The sequence below is a fragment of the Phoenix dactylifera genome, chromosome 7, assembly GCF_051530095.1.
Source record: "Phoenix dactylifera cultivar Ajwa chromosome 7, Ajwa_hap1_PhDact_Kaust_v1.1, whole genome shotgun sequence".
Lineage (NCBI taxonomy): Eukaryota > Viridiplantae > Streptophyta > Magnoliopsida > Arecales > Arecaceae > Phoenix > Phoenix dactylifera.
The window spans coordinates 31,387,933-31,403,713 of NC_143196.1; the positions used below are offsets into that span (position 1 = coordinate 31,387,933).

Below are 15,781 nucleotides of genomic sequence, written 5' to 3' on the forward strand. Positions count from 1 at the left end.
CACGCCCACTTGATGCATAGGGAAGCAACCTCCAAAATACTTGAGTTGTGGTTTCTTGGCTATTTAGACATTGTAGATCAATGTCAACTATGTGAATATTCCTTTTGAAAGGCCTGCCAATGATGATAAACCATAACACTTGGTGGAAATCCTTTAAACGAGGGTAATGTTCTGTTTAGTAGAAGCTCGGTTGGCTTCTATAAGCTAAAAATGACTTTTTCATGTTCCTTAAATAACCGATATGATGTTTTTCTCCCTTCAATTATCTTCAGCTTATAAATGAAAACAATTGAATAGTTTAAAATGCATCAATAGAGCGGTATGACAATTATTACATTGTTTTAAATTTTAAGAGTGAAATTAACACTGAAAAAGCAATTTTGTCTATCAGATTGCATAAATCCTCATAAAATTCTGAGTATGAGTAGGAATCTATAGACAGCTAAACAACTAACTACATATGAGGGGTATATGAGTTCTCATCTCCACATGTTCTTTAATAAAGTTAGATTTTATCTTACAGTATAGCTATTAGAAGACATAAACAAAAATCAGCATCTCATTGGCATTGTTAGATTACAAGCAGATAAATGAAATCATGATTGCATATTTAAAGAAAGGAGCGGTTAATAAATTAGCAGTTGGAGTGAAAAAGTTAGACCCCATGTTATGAGGCATATAAAAAATAGGAATGCAGCACGACTCAAAACATAGGTGCCCATATATCCTCCAGAGTGAGGACATCAATAGCTGCACTGCCATTGAATTGGGATCAAGAACTAGACAATTGAGATCTTTTTAAGTTCCATTGGGATCATTATGTGCTTTCAGACCGATGAACATTTTGCTGGCTCTGTTTTTCAGAGATTCTATTATCGACCAAGAACCTAAACCTGCTATCTGAATTTCATGTTTTAGTAGGAGATCTCATCACAGCATAAGCAATGGATCTACATCCCTGTCAGGCATACAACATGGATTGAAGCACATTATAGTCCCATTTTTTTATATGCGTTTTTTTTTAGTAAAATGGTTGAAACCCACCACAACATTACATTGATAAATGAAATGTTTTTTTACATACATTTAGTTGCGAGGAGTGCTCACTGATTTCACTAGTTTCACATGCACTGCTGTTATTCTTATCGTCTCGCAGCTGTTTTTTAAAGAATTGGAGAATTTGCAGGCTCCTTCTAGGGGGGCGGAAGGCATGGCACTGTTCTTTGTCTGCTGCAACCCAAATTGCAGTCACAGGTGGAGGGATTGATGAAAGTGATACCATGTCTGCAGTTCTGTTCATACTGACCTACTTCAAGCTTGAGTTTGGTATCTACTTTGTTCTCCAGGATACAAATACATGATATATCTTCCAACATAGAGCTCTTATAACATCCAAACACCTCCTTTTTCTTGGAATTTCAAGTGGACATAGCTTTTTGCTATTGAGTTAAAAGCAGAGTTAGCCAAACTGGTTTTTGCGGTCATTTAAAATTTAAAAGCTCAAATAGTTGAGATCATGACATTTTTCAGAAAATCCTGAGGGGAGCATGCATACTGCCCTCAATGGAATACTGCCTTGATGGTTCCTTCTTCACCCTGCTTATGAGAGAGTTTAGCTTTATCTCCTTTGCGGACTGAGTTGCTTGTGATTATTTTGACTTTTCACATTTAAAGCTGCACTTGGATTAAGGTGTAGCTTTAAGTCTGGTGGTTAATTCACTATCAAATCCATATAAACAGAAAAAATGTTGGTTCTAATAGAAACATTGGGATGCAAAAGACAACCTGTCCAAACAATGGTATAAATGCCCAGAGAAGCTTGGGCTCCAAACTTGTACTCTGAGGCCGATCGAGACAATCCAAAATATCTGAAAACTAGGTGGAAACCATCATAGGACAGTAGAGGTGTAGTAGCACAAGTGGAAAGCTCAAACAATATATGCCCCAGAAGAATGCTCAAAAATTTCAAGAAAGAATGAGAAATTACGGTGCGAGGGCCGAGAACTCGAGGCCATAACTCAACCAAGCACGCAACATTGACAATCCCCAAGAGTGCTAAATCTGATTGCAGTGAGGTGATCTTTGCAAGGCAAATAAGATCTATTGCCAAACAGTTGGCGGGCTGTAACAGCAAGCAGATGGTTTTGTAGGGATATATCAGCAGGTTGCTACTCGCAAGAAGATAGCCAATGAATAGCTGATTGGTATAGCACTTGCAATAGCAAGCAGCTGGTTGCACAGAAACAATCCAACGAACAGCTGGTTGGCGCTATTTTTGTGGCATACGGAAGATGATATCTAGTCGGATGGCTGGTCTTGATCAAGTAGACTATGCCTACAAACAGTGGATCTCAAGTCCCAAAAGATAGGCAAGATTGGATGAAGATGAACTTAGAAATGGTAATTGTTGCTGGAAATTGGACCCGGGGGCAATCTTCGGTCGAAGAGAGGGAGCGGACGTGAGTTCTCACGGCGGGGCGGTGGTCCGTCGGCGGGCGGCGTCCTCTGTCTGGGTGCCTGCACACGAACCGGTGGCCGGGTTTTCCGGCGCCGGCCCTCCGACGGTCAAGTCAGTGAGGGGGGCAAATAGTATGGAGAAGGAAGATAAACAGTGAATTTTTGGGGGTACCAATGTTCCCTCCCTCTTGAGAGGCCAAGGCTCCCTTTTATATGCGGGGGTCGGTTTACCTGTGATGTAACAGGGAGAGGCCGTAGTATGGCTCGGCATGTTGTTCAGGTCGGTGCTCGGTCAGGCGAATCATTGCACTGATGTTGGCGGTATGGCCGAGATCAGAGACTTATCATAGTCGACTAGACCCTGCTGGGTCGATTTGCCGTGGAGAGCTGGGGATCCGTAGATGTCAGGAGCCACGCGCATTTATTATGGAGTAAGCCGGAGATCCGCATTAATGGTGGAGTAAGCCGGAGATCCGCATTAATGGTGGAGTAAGCCGGAGATCCGCATTTATTGTTGAGTGTGCCGGAAGATTACAGCGGCCATGCGCAATAAATGCCGGAGGGATGTTAGAGTACGGTCCTCGGACATCGGGGTTTCTCTTAGGTCGGAGGTCTCGGGGTCGGTCGTCTCGTGGCCGAGCGTTCCGAGGTCGGACGCCGACTTCTGCTGTCCGGGGTCGGAGGTTGTACGGCTTCTCTGGGGCATTTATGTCATTTGGGGGGAAACTTTATTCCCCCCAACACTACCCCCCGACTTCCGAGTTCGGGCGGCTTGTGGGGCTCGGACGTGGGAAGTAAAATCTGTCACTAAGGTTGGGGGGAAGGTCTCGCCCGCCCCCTTGTGCTTTCCGGAGTCTTCATGGTGAGATATGCGCCCTCGTCTCGAGGCTGCTTTATTCGGTGAGCTAATGATGGGACTCGTATCATCATGCTTCTTGAATCGCCAGGATCATTTTACGGCGGATTAATGAGGGGGGACCTCGAGCTCGTCGAGGCGATGTCTCGATTCCGTAATCGACGCTTCTGGCTCATTAATGAGTGTGCCGTTACGGGGTTTGGCGCGACCCGAGGTCGGACGCTTTCGATTTCATGTTACTGGATCATAATTCCGAAGAAGTGGAGGCCTCATCGGGGCTCCACGTGTCCCAGATCTTATTAAACGAGGGGAGCGGGGGTTACGTCCGCTCGTTCCTCAGGACGATTTGATTCTGTGGACCCATGATGAGGCCCCGAGATCCGATGGGACAACGCTTCGATTTCGTATCCGATTTATTAAACCGGAGTGAATACGGTGCCTCGGCTTCCGAGGTCGACACGTGGCGCAACTCGGTCGGGGGGATGAGAACCGACCCCGTCGATCTGGGCCGTCAGGGGGGTCCATATAAACCCCACGAGTCTGCCCTAAAGGTCTTGCTTGGCTGCCTCTTATTTTCGTCATCTTTCTCCCCTGCTTCCTCCCTCAGCTGAATCTTGCTGGTGGTGCCCGGAGCGATTTCCGGCAATGTCCAGTAGGTTTTCTTCCTGTTTTCACTAGAGTTTCCTCTTTTTTCCTCCTCGTCAACTTCCATTTTCTACTCTTAATTTTTGCTCCACTCTTCCGTGAGAATGGGTTCCAGTCCCGAAGAGGTTGGGTCGAGTCTGTCGGGAGAGGAGCTGGAGTTAATCCGCTCCCGCTTCTTCTTCCAGCCCGGGTTTCGCCTTGAAACCGCAGGGCCGGAAGACAGGGTGACGCAGCCGCCCCCAGGTCGGATCGCGGTCTACCGCGAGACACTTTGGGCGGGCCTGCGTTTTCCTGCCCATGAGTTCGTGAGCGACTTACTGGCCGAGTACCAGCTCGTCCCGGCGCAGTTAGCTCCGAACTCATGGAGGACCATAATCGGGTTTTTATCCCTGTGCCTCGGGCACGGGATCCCGATTTCGGTAGGCCTTTTTCGTCGGTGTTTTCTGTTAAAGAAAAACCCGGCGGACGTAGGGTGGTTGTACTTCGCCTTTCGGGGCGGTATGTCACTCTTCCGGGGCGCCCCTTCCTCGATCCACGAGTGGAAGAGGAAGTTTTTCTTTCTGGCGTCTATGGCGCCTTGGGGGTTTGAGCCGAGGTGGGGACACCCACGGCTGAAGGCCCTCAACAGACTCTCCGAGCCCACGGGGAGGGAGCTGAGGATCCTAGACTCTGTGCGAGCCCTCGGGAGGGGCAACGACCTGACCGAGCTCCTGCGGGAGGACGCCCTGGCGAGCGTGGGTCTGAGCTCGGCGCGCCCCGAGGGTAAGGGCGGCTACGTTATTTTCATTCTTTGTCTTTCGCTTTTACTGCCACTGGCCTGACACTTAACAAAATTTTTGATTTCAGATATTCCCCGTATGCCGACCAGTAACACGTCGCTTTTTTCCCGCCTGAGGAGGCGGGAGGCCGAGGCCGGGGGGGCTAATCCCCAGCCTCGGAGGAGGGCGAGGACAGACGGCGCTTCCTCGTCGGCCGGGACGAGTGGCCCCGAGGCGGGGGCCCCTGCGGCCGACCCGAGGCGGGAGCGGGTGGTCAGTGGTGCGGGCCCATCGGCCCCTCCTTGCCCTGCCCCCCTTGCCCGGCGGGGGGAATCGTCCGTGGCCCGGCCGCAGCAGCCAGGACCCGGGCCTGCCCGAGGCCCCGAGGCGAGCGGCTCCGGGACCTCGGGTTCGATCGTGCCGAGTTCTTCCCGAGCTTTCCGAGAAGAGTCAGTTGAGCCGGACTCTTCCATTCCTGAGGGGAGCTCGGCCTTTCAGGACGCCGAGGTCGCACGCTCCATGTTGCGGCGTGCAGTGCTTCCAGCGGACCGGGCCGTGTTCCGGGGGATTTCGCTGGAGGAGGTCGCCGGCAGTGCTTACTGCAGCACGGCCCGGGTAAGTTCCCTTCTTAATTTTCCGGAGTTATTAGCGTGCATACGTGCCTTTCAACTCACAATACCCTCGCTTCTTCTTTTTTTTTTTTTTCAGCATATTCTCGAGCTCGACACCATGGCGTTCCTCGCCCACGGGTATCGGGAAGAAGTTCGGCAGCTCGGCCAGCAGCTGGAGCCGGCCAAGAAAAGAATCGCCGAGCTAGAAGCGGTGTCGGCCGCTGCCGAGGCTCGGTGGGCGGCCACCGAGGCCGAGCGTCTTGCCGTGGTGGGGGCGCTTGAGGAGGAGAAGGCGGCTCACGCCATGACCAAGGCAACCATGCGCGGCACGGAGGCGCGCTTGGGGGAGGTCCAGGCCAGGGTCGCGGCCCTCGAGTATGAGGAGAGGGCCCTTCGCCTCCGACTCGAGCAACTTGAGGCCCGGGAGAGGAGGGCTCTCGAACGAGCCGAGCACGCCGTGGAGCTCTTCAAAGAGTCGCAAGAGTTCCGCGACATGTTGGAGGAGGAGACGGTCGACGGTTTCCTTCGAGGCTTCGAGAACTTCCGAGAGCAGGTGCGCCTGTACTGCCCTCAGTACGACTTCTCGACGGTCCGTCCGAGGGAGGACCGGGGCTGGGGGTCCGACGTGCGAGCCCTTCCCACCATCCTGACATCCGAGGCGGGAATATATGAGCAAGACCCCGCCGAGCCTTCGACGGGGGTAGCCGAGGCGAACGGTGTCATGGAGGTGGCTCTGGCGGCCGAGACGGACGCTGTCCCGGAGGTGGTGCCCGAAGCTCCTGCTCCCGACCCCGAGCCTGTTCCGGAGGAAGGTCTTGAGGTCATCAATGTGCCGGACGACCCCCCGGATGTGGCTCCCGCCGCTTAGGACTTAGCATATTTTTCTTTTCTTTTTCATTGTATCCGGGGTCGGCCCTTGAGCGGCCGACTTCCAATTTTGTAATTGGCCTTCCGGCCCTTTGTTAATGAAAAAGTATTTTTGCCATTCCGTGTTCATCTTTCCCTCTGTTGTCATGACCGAGGCCAGGGCCTTAGCGAACCGCCTCGATGGCCTAGCTTTGCATTTTAATTTCCGGGCTGCTTAACAAAGTTGTCCTTCTTCCCGGGCTACGTCTTAGCCTTCTCGGGTTCCAGTCATCCCGACGAAGAGGAGCTCCGAGTCTTGAGTTTTTTTTTTTTTTAGAAAATTTCTCCAAGTCCTATAGCTCGGATTTGGGAGTCGTGGAGGTCATTGCGTTTAGCCTTTAGGGGAGTCCCAAGGCGTCGAGGTCGGGCCTTAGCCCTTTAACTAAGACCGGACTAGGTCTGTGCGTGCCGCTAGTCGGGGAGTTTAGTCGGGTCTCCGAACTTAACTCCAAACCCCTCAGAGGGAGCGCGGGCCAATAGGCAGGTTATTACCGACGGTTTTCGTAGTTATTGTTCTCGGACTCTGCCGAGGCTTCGGTGAGCAAGGCTGGGTTTCCAGAGATTGCCTTGGTACCCGCGTTTGGCTGGCACATTCGTGGCCGGGACCACTTTTTCAGCCGGACGTAGGAGTTTACGTCGAAGAGCCGAGTTGGGCACTAATTTATGAAATCCTCTGTACCAGTTTCGGAGGCTTGACGAACGGTGCATGCATAATGTAATTAGGAGGTCGATCCTAAGCCGACCCGTTAGAGAGGCCCGACTTTGGGGCGAGATAAGGCTCCAACATTAAGATTCCGCTCAGTAATATGTAAATAAAATTTGACAAGGAGGGCGTCCAGTTGAATGTACCTCTTTCATTCTCAGAGTTATGCTTCGCATGGTGGAGTAAGCTGCTTCCCTTCCTCGTCGACCTGCGGAGTCATTTTTGACTTTAAGGGGGCTCGGGCTTCTCACGGACCCGACAGCACCCGCCGAGGTTGAGAGGGCTTGGGGAGACTTTATTGATTTGTAGCTCTTTGCGAGGTCGAGGGAGTTTGAGACCCTGTGGTCGGACCTCGGGGCACCTCAACCTTGGTCGAGGGGTCTTGTGTCAGGTCGGCGGGTCTGCGGACGCTTTGCTGACCTGTGGTACCTCCCGAAGTCGAGGGAGTCTGATTCTCTACGGTCGACCCTCGGGGCATCCCGACCTTAGTCGAGGGGGCGCTACGGGGGGCCGCGAAGGTACTACCCCGTTGTTGGTGATGAGCGCCACGGGGGGCCGCGAAGGTACTACCCCGTCTTCCCGAAGTGTCGAGGGGTCTGGGTACGCACTGTCGACACTCGGGGCATCTCGACCTTAGTCGAGGGATCGCTCGCTTCGGGGATCGGGGATCGTCGACCGCTCCTGGGGGTCCACTTCGTGGCGCCCCAGGTGGAGCCACCCTTTCCACCCCTCACGGCGCCTTCCCGAGGTCGAGGGAGTCTGGTTCTCTACGGTCGACCCTCGGGGCATCCCGACCTTAGTCGAGGGGGCGCTACGGGGGGCCGCGAAGGTACTACCCCGTTGTTGGTGATGAGCGCCACGGGGGGCCGCGAAGGTACTACCCCGTCTTCCCGAAGTGTCGAGGGGTCTGGGTACGCACTGTCGACACTCGGGGCATCTCGACCTTAGTCGAGGGATCGCTCGCTTCGGGGATCGGGGATCGTCGACCGCTCCTGGGGGTCCACTTCGTGGCGCCCCAGGTGGAGCCACCCTTTCCACCCCTCACGGCGCCTTCCCGAGGTCGAGGGAGTCTGGTTCTCTACGGTCGACCCTCGGGGCATCCCGACCTTAGTCGAGGGGGCGCTACGGGGGGCCGCGAAGGTACTACCCCGTTGTTGGTGATGAGCGCCACGGGGGGCCGCGAAGGTACTACCCCGTCTTCCCGAAGTGTCGAGGGGTCTGGGCACGCACTGTCGACACTCGGGGCATCTCGGCCTAAGTCGAGGAATCCTGCTCCATTCCACGTCTCATCGTCTTGCGATTCTTCCCGAGGTCAAGGGAGTTTGGGACTCTACGGTCGAGCCTCGAGGCATCCCGATTTTGGCCGGGGAATCTGAGGATCACAGACGACCCAATATTAAAAGAGGATTACAGTTATCAAGGTGAGAGAAATATTTGCAGAAAAAGGAGCTGAGTCCATTGTCCTGATTGTTTTGAACCCCTTAGGGTTTCATTGGTAATACATCCGTAGATTCTCGGAGTTCCAGCTTCGTGGGATCAGAGTCCCCTCCAGAGACTTCAATTTGTACGCCCCTGGTCGTTGTACCCGGGCGATTTGATACGGCCCTTCCCAATTTGGGGCGAGCTTTCCTTGCTCGGTCGGTTGAGAAGCCTCGGCTCTCCTGAGGACGAGGTCCCCTACTTTGAAGAGCTTGGGCTTGACTCTGGAGTTGTAGTATTGGGCCGTTCGCTGTTGGTATCTCGCCATGCGAACCCGGGCGATCTCTCTCGTTTCTTCGACAAGGTCCAAGTTGCTCCTTAGCTGGGAAGAGTTGGTGTCGGGGTCGTAATGCTCCACTCTGGGAGAAGGCAGGCCGATCTCCAACGGGATGACGGCCTCAGTGCCGTATGCTAGGTTGAAGGGGGTCTCTCCCGTGGGTAGTTGGAACGTGGTCCGGTACGCCCAAAGGACATTGTACAAGTCCTCGACCCACTGTCCTTTGGACCGATCAAGCCTAGCTTTAAGTCCCTGCAAAATAGTTCGATTAGTTACCTCAGTTTCCCCGTTTGTCTGGGGGTGAGCGACCGAGGTGAAACGGTGATCAATGCCGAGTTCAGAGCAAAATTCCCTGAAATGAACATTGTCAAATTGTCGACCATTGTCAGATATAAGGATACGGGGTAGTCCGAATCTGCAGATTATGGACTTCCACACGAAGTCCCGCATCTTTTGCTCGGTGATCCGGGCAACGGGTTCGGCCTCGACCCATTTGGTGAAGTAGTCGATGGAGACGACCAGGAACTTTCTCTGTCCGGTGGCCAGGGGAAAGGGCCCCAGGATGTCGATCCCCCATTGGGCAAACGGCCAGGGGGCGATGATGGAGGTCAGCAGAGCTGAAGGTCGGCGCTGGATATTGGCGTTTCGTTGGCACCGATCGCACTTGCGGACGAAATCTGTTGCGTCCTTCTGGAGTGTGGGCCAGTAGTATCCCTGCCGCAGGATCTTATGGGCCAAGGCTCGACCCCCTAGGTGATTTCCACAGATCCCTTCATGGACCTCTCGGAGGGCGTAGTCCGCCTCGGAGGGGCGGAGGCATCTGAGAATGGGAGAAGTAAATGATTGTCGATAGAGTTTATTCTCGTACAAGACATACCGGGGAGCCTGGCGCTTGATTCGACGAGCCTCCGTCTCGTCATGAGGTAGGGTTCCGTCCTGAAGGTAGCAGATGAGCCCATCGATCCAACTTGGCTCGGAGTCGACGTACATGGTAGGCTCGGGTTCCTCCGTGCTGGGGGTCTGAAGATACTCGAGCGCTGTTCCCTTGGGAAGCTCGCTCATGCGGGAGGTGGCCAGTTTGGATAGCTGGTCTGCCCTGAGATTTTCCGCTCTGGGAATGTACCGAATATTAAAAGAATTCAGGGCAGATGTGAGTTCCCGCACCTTTTGGAGATACTTTTGCATGGATGGCCCTTTAGCTTCAAAATCTCCTTGGACCTGGTTCACCACCAGCTGGGAGTCGCTGAAGGCCGTCAGATCTCCCACTTTTAGTTCTCTCGCCAGCTTGAGCCCGGCGATGAGAGCCTCATACTCGGCCTCATTGTTCGAGGCCGGAAACTCGAGGCGCAGAGCTTGCTCAGCCACCACTCCATCTGGACTGGTGAGGATAAGTCCGGCCCCGCTGCCCCCCGGGGTCGAAGACCCATCCGAGTGCAGGACCCATGGCTGCTTCGGGGTCTCCTCCACGGACTCAGATGGCAGCTCGGGGTCGTCCGGAAGGGTGCACTCCACGATGAAGTCGGCGAGTATCTGAGCTTTGATAGCCGGCCTGGGCCGATATTCGAGGTCGAATTCCCCGAGCTCGACCGCCCATTTGGCGACCCTCCCCGCACGATCCGACCTCTGCAATATTTGCTTCATGGGCTGGTCGGTCAATATAGCTATCGTGTGGGCTTGGAAGTAAGGCCTGAGTCTCCGAGCCGAGATGATGAGAGCGAAGATGGTCTTCTCAAGTTTAGAATATCGGGTCTCGGCATCTCTGAGAACCCGGCTGGTGTAATAGACCGGCTTTTGGAGCTTGTCCTCTTCCCGGATGAGAACTGAGCTCACTGCGGCTGGGGAGACGGCCAGATATAAGTAAAGGACCTCGCCTTTTCGGGGCTTGGTGAGCAGCGGGGGAGAAGCCAGAAGGCTCCGAAGCTCTTCAAAGGCCTGCTGGCATTCTTCTGTCCACCGGAAATCTTTCGGCCGTTTGAGGCTCTTGAAGAAGGGGAGGCAACGCTCGGCCGATCGAGAGACGAACCTTCCCAGGGCGGCTACCCGCCCCGCGAGCCGCTGCACCTCCTTAACTGTCTTTGGAGGCGACATCTCTTGCAGTGCCCGGATTTTCTCCGGGTTGGCCTCAATTCCGCGCTGGGTCACTATGAAACCCAGGAACTTGCCCGAGGTGACCCCAAACGCGCACTTCGCCGGATTGAGTTTCATTTGATATTTTCTGAGCTTGGCGAACGTCTCGTCGAGATCGGCTATGTGGTGTTCCGCCGCTCGGCTCTTCACCAACATGTCGTCCACGTAGACTTCCATGTTCCGGCCGATCTGGTCTTTAAAAATCTGGCTGACCAGCCTCTGATAGGTGGCCCCAGCGTTTTTCAGGCCGAAGGGCATCACCTTATAGCAGTAGGTGCCCTTGTCGGTGATGAAGGCCGTCTTCTCCTCGTCTTCTGGCGCCATTCGGATTTGATTGTATCCTGAAAAGGCGTCCATAAAAGTTAGCAGTTGGTGTCCCGAGGTGGAGTCGACGAGTTGGTCGATGCTCGGGAGGGGGAAACTGTCTTTTGGGCAGGCCTTGTTCAGGTCGGTGTAGTCCACACACATACGCCATTTTCCGTTGGCCTTCTTTACGAGGACTATGTTGGCGAGCCAGTCCGGGTAGGAGACCTCCCGGATGAAGCCGGCTCCGAGGAGTTTGTCCACCTCCTCGGCCGCAGCTCGTTGTCGCTCGGGGGCGGAGCCTCTTTTCTTCTGCTTTACAGGCTTGCTGGTTGGTTTCACCTGAAGTCGGTGGACCATGACCTCAGGGTCAATTCCTGGCACGTCCGCGGGCGACCAGGCAAAGACATCGGCATTATCCCGCAGGAAGCTGACGAGGCGATCCCTCTCATGGGCGCCGAGGCCGGAGCCGACCTGCACGGTTAGCTCGGGAAAATTTTCTCGTAGTGGGATTTGAATAAGGAGCTCACCGGGCTCTACTTGCTTCTCAACTTCATGACTGCTACTCGGGCCCTTCCTCTAGCGCCAACTGTTGCTGGAAATTGGACCCGGGGGCAATCTTCGGTCGAAGAGAGGGAGCGGACGTGAGTTCTCACGGCGGGGCGGTGGTCCGTCGGCGGGCGGCGTCCTCTGTCTGGGTGCCTGCACACGAACCGGTGGCCGGGTTTTCCGGCGCCGGCCCTCCGACGGTCAAGTCAGTGAGGGGGGCAAATAGTATGGAGAAGGAAGATAAACAGTGAATTTTTGGGGGTACCAATGTTCCCTCCCTCTTGAGAGGCCAAGGCTCCCTTTTATATGCGGGGGTCGGTTTACCTGTGATGTAACAGGGAGAGGCCGTAGTATGGCTCGGCATGTTGTTCAGGTCGGTGCTCGGTCAGGCGAATCATTGCACTGATGTTGGCGGTATGGCCGAGATCAGAGACTTATCATAGTCGACTAGACCCTGCTGGGTCGATTTGCCGTGGAGAGCTGGGGATCCGTAGATGTCAGGAGCCACGCGCATTTATTATGGAGTAAGCCGGAGATCCGCATTAATGGTGGAGTAAGCCGGAGATCCGCATTAATGGTGGAGTAAGCCGGAGATCCGCATTTATTGTTGAGTGTGCCGGAAGATTACAGCGGCCATGCGCAATAAATGCCGGAGGGATGTTAGAGTACGGTCCTCGGACATCGGGATTTCTCTTAGGTCGGAGGTCTCGGGGTCGGTCGTCTCGTGGCCGAGCGTTCCGAGGTCGGACGCTGACTTCTGCTGTCCGGGGTCGGAGGTTGTACGGCTTCTCTGGGGCATTTATGTCATTTGGGGGGAAACTTTATTCCCCCCAACAGTAATCAAAGGAGAGCAACGGCAAACTCCAAAGGCAATGGAAAAATGAAGCACAAGGATGGAACAAGCATGGAAAGGAACAAGAGAAGCCTAAGTATGTGAAAATAAGATATGGTTCAAAAAGTAAATATAATAGAAAGATATTTACAGTATTAAATTAGAATATATACGCTGGAATCCGACACTATACCATATTCTAACCGTACGAAAAGTTGAGCCAAGTTGGGACAGCTGGGTACTCTCGAGACTCCAGTAACATCTTGCACCTGAAATCTCTTGCACTTATATCGCATATTTATTTGATCCGCTCGATCCTCTTTTACATCCACTCGATCCGATCTTATGTTTATTTATATTTTGTGGTGTTCCCCGCCATCGATACTTGGTCCTTTTGTTTTAAAAGCTCCGTAAACCATTGGAGCAGCTTCCTCTCCGGGTGCTTTATAGTAGTCTTTGTTCACAGGGTGAGGTGCAAGCCATGAGCTTGTCCATGGTAAACAGCCCTCCTATCAACAAACAGGTGAAGCATTGAACTCATCTTAGCAATAAATAAATAAATGCTTCCACTGGTTGCTACTTTATAAAAGCTCGAGAGTAACAAAAGAGAAGGGTCACCTTCATTACGGATTTCATCGAAGATTTACTCCCAGTAAGCAACTCCACTAATAATTAAATTGTTATCACATCAAAGTTATCGTTGTCATATTACATTATTGAACACCAACCATCGCAAGGCAAGCAAATATAATGCGTAAGAAAGAAGGCAAGACAGCTCTTCTGAAAGTGACCCTTCACTGAATCTATCAAACCTATCCTTTTTTTCTTCTTTTTTTAAGCATCACTAAGTTAATATATTGTTATTATGGCTTGGAAGTGGGTCAGGTAGATCAGGAGCTGACTCAGCTCTGAATATCTGTTAATGGGTCGGATTCGGTTCTGGATCCAGACCCAATGATTTTGGATATCGGGTTGGTAGAATTAGATTGACCCGGATAATCTTAACAAAAGCAGACTCAAAATATGAGACCTAGCCGTGCAACATTCATATTCAACTCCAACCCTCTAACTGAAGGAACCTGGTGTGGGTTGAGATAATGATCCAAACCCGATTGCATCTTAATTATAAGAAGGTATATTTTTAAAGGTGGTGAGAGATATTATTCCCAACTAAAGTGGAATTTAGAATCCAGAACCATACAAAATTATATCATGAGGAAAAGTGACAACATGTGGGTCCCATTAGGAACTATATGCCACATCTGTCACAACAACCAATTTAGTCATTGTTCCCCCCCATTGATTGATCTGGAAAATGCTATCTCTGGGTCCCACCCTCTCGCTACGGGGATCTAACAGGCCATGGTTTGTCTTGCCCATAGAAGCCATCATGATTTGACGGTAAAAGGAAGAAGGATGAGAGAAAGCCCCCCATGCACCCACTTCTGAGAACACCTTCTGAGAACAGCGTTTGGGCTGGGCCCTCATGTCCATTCGAGGGATGGGAACCTGGGTTTGTTTAAGAATTGGAAAGAATGTTTTTCTTGGTGCATGAAAGCCATACATAACGTTATACTTGCCACTGTAACATCTTTGAAACCCCTGTTATGTGTTTTTTTTTTTAAAAAAAAAGTAAATTCGCTCTTATGTTGTGCAAGCTACTGTTTAGCTTTGATTTTGTCATACTCCCTTGCGGTTATAATATAACAAAGAGAAGGGAAAGTATTGACTTACTTCTATATTAAAGGACAAATAGTTTTAATTAGTGTCATATCATATGAGCAGTGATTTTGTCCAGAAGCACAGTTGATTTGATGTGATCAATAGTTTGCATCACGTAACGGTATTTTGATATAACGGCGTTAATGGATGGCGGATAGACCCCAAAAATGAGAGAATTATTTCAGCGGTGTGGTAGACTTACACAGAAGGATGACCTGGGCCCAGGACAAAGGCTGTGTCCACTTCATGGGCCTTTTATGGCGTGGAAGTGGGCGTCGTTTAGTGGAGCGGGCACCAGTAGGGCCCACATCCGTCACGTGGCTCGAGGAATCCTAGCAAATGAGGGTCTTTAACGTGTAAAGTTACACGTGAAACATACGTGGGCCCCGCGAGTTGATGGAGGCTCTTTTGGTGGCTAGTGGATTTCGGGGTCCCGGGGACGTCACAATCGAAGGGGCAGTAACATCCCAGTAACAAGACGAAAATACCCTTTCCTTTTTAGTCCCCGGCGGTTTCATTGAGTGCTTTTGGACAATTGATGAAGGTTAGGCATACCCTTCTCTTAAATTTTAATCAAAAGCATGTAAATATTTTTCAAGATTTAACATTAGTCATCAATTTTGTAAAAAATTTTAAACAAATACCATTAATTTATTGTGCTAGTGTGCTTTTCTCTTAAAAAAAAAAAAGCTTCTCAAAATATTAACTATCTATTTTTTTTTATCTTTTTTAGCTTTTGCCATCTATGGAAGATTCTTCCTCAAAATTATACGGAGAGATGGTTCGATGTGATGCTGGTAAATTGAATACTGATTTTACCGAAAACTAATTCTCATACACACTAAGAGATTACACCATTATACAATCAATATCGTATATATTTAATTTTATGCATATTATTTAAATTAAAGATATTAAATTTGACTAATAATTAATTTTTTTAATTATTATAACTTTTAACAAAGTTTTTAATATCATATTCCAATTTTTCAGAATTGAATTATTTACGGCACCTTAACTTTAAAATTCATTTGTTAGTCATTAATATATTTGCTGGTATTTTAACATAATGCCAAGAGGGTATTTTGGTCATCCGATTCATCCGGCCACCGGGAATCGGACCCATCGTTTTCCAGCCCCTGGAAATCGTGGTTTCGTACCGGTCACCACCCCAGCAAGGCACATCCTCCCGACGCGTGTTAGTCCCTTGCCCCGCACCCGTGTCCTACGAAACCGGCATCTGTAAACCCTTTCCGGTCACCCATCTATATCATCGGAGATGGACAGCCCTGACGGCCTCCCAAACTATGATTTAGATTCCAAATCTATTAATATAGTTAATATGTGATTCTTCCACATGCTAAACATTTGTACAACCCAACCATTACCTCAATCCCAACCGTCCATCAGATCCATTGGACGGGATAGATTGATGGATTATAATCTCCAGTACAGATGTTTCTGTGTAGAAGACACACATGGTTATCCCCCACCTTTTGTGGTCCATGGGTTTCAGTACCTAATCATCGCCCAGCAACACAGAAAAAACACAAACA

At 51.1% G+C, this 15,781-nt stretch overlaps 1 protein-coding gene and 1 long non-coding RNA gene across 3 annotated transcripts; one reads left to right on the plus strand and one right to left on the minus strand.

The window, feature by feature from the left end:
- Nucleotides 1-1,562: 1,562 nt before the first annotated feature.
- LOC113462440 (uncharacterized) lies at nucleotides 1,563-12,715 on the minus strand. Of its 2 annotated transcripts, XR_015967520.2 has the most exons (3): nucleotides 12,697-12,715; nucleotides 1,786-1,868; nucleotides 1,563-1,674 (listed from the first exon to the last, which is right to left on the minus strand). It is a non-coding gene; the product is annotated as an uncharacterized LOC113462440 (long non-coding RNA). The 2 variants fall into 2 exon arrangements; XR_016396015.1 differs by lacking the exons at nucleotides 1,563-1,674; nucleotides 12,697-12,715 and adding an exon at nucleotides 1,988-2,127 and having other exon boundaries at nucleotides 1,734-1,868.
- LOC148703010 (uncharacterized) lies at nucleotides 5,178-6,375 on the plus strand. The gene is made up of 2 exons (XM_088701675.2): nucleotides 5,178-5,331; nucleotides 5,425-6,375. Exons 1-2 carry the CDS (start codon nucleotides 5,236-5,238, stop codon nucleotides 6,193-6,195), a joined length of 867 nt encoding a protein of 288 aa, XP_088557801.2. The 5' UTR covers nucleotides 5,178-5,235; the 3' UTR covers nucleotides 6,196-6,375.
- Nucleotides 12,716-15,781: the final 3,066 nt, after the last annotated feature.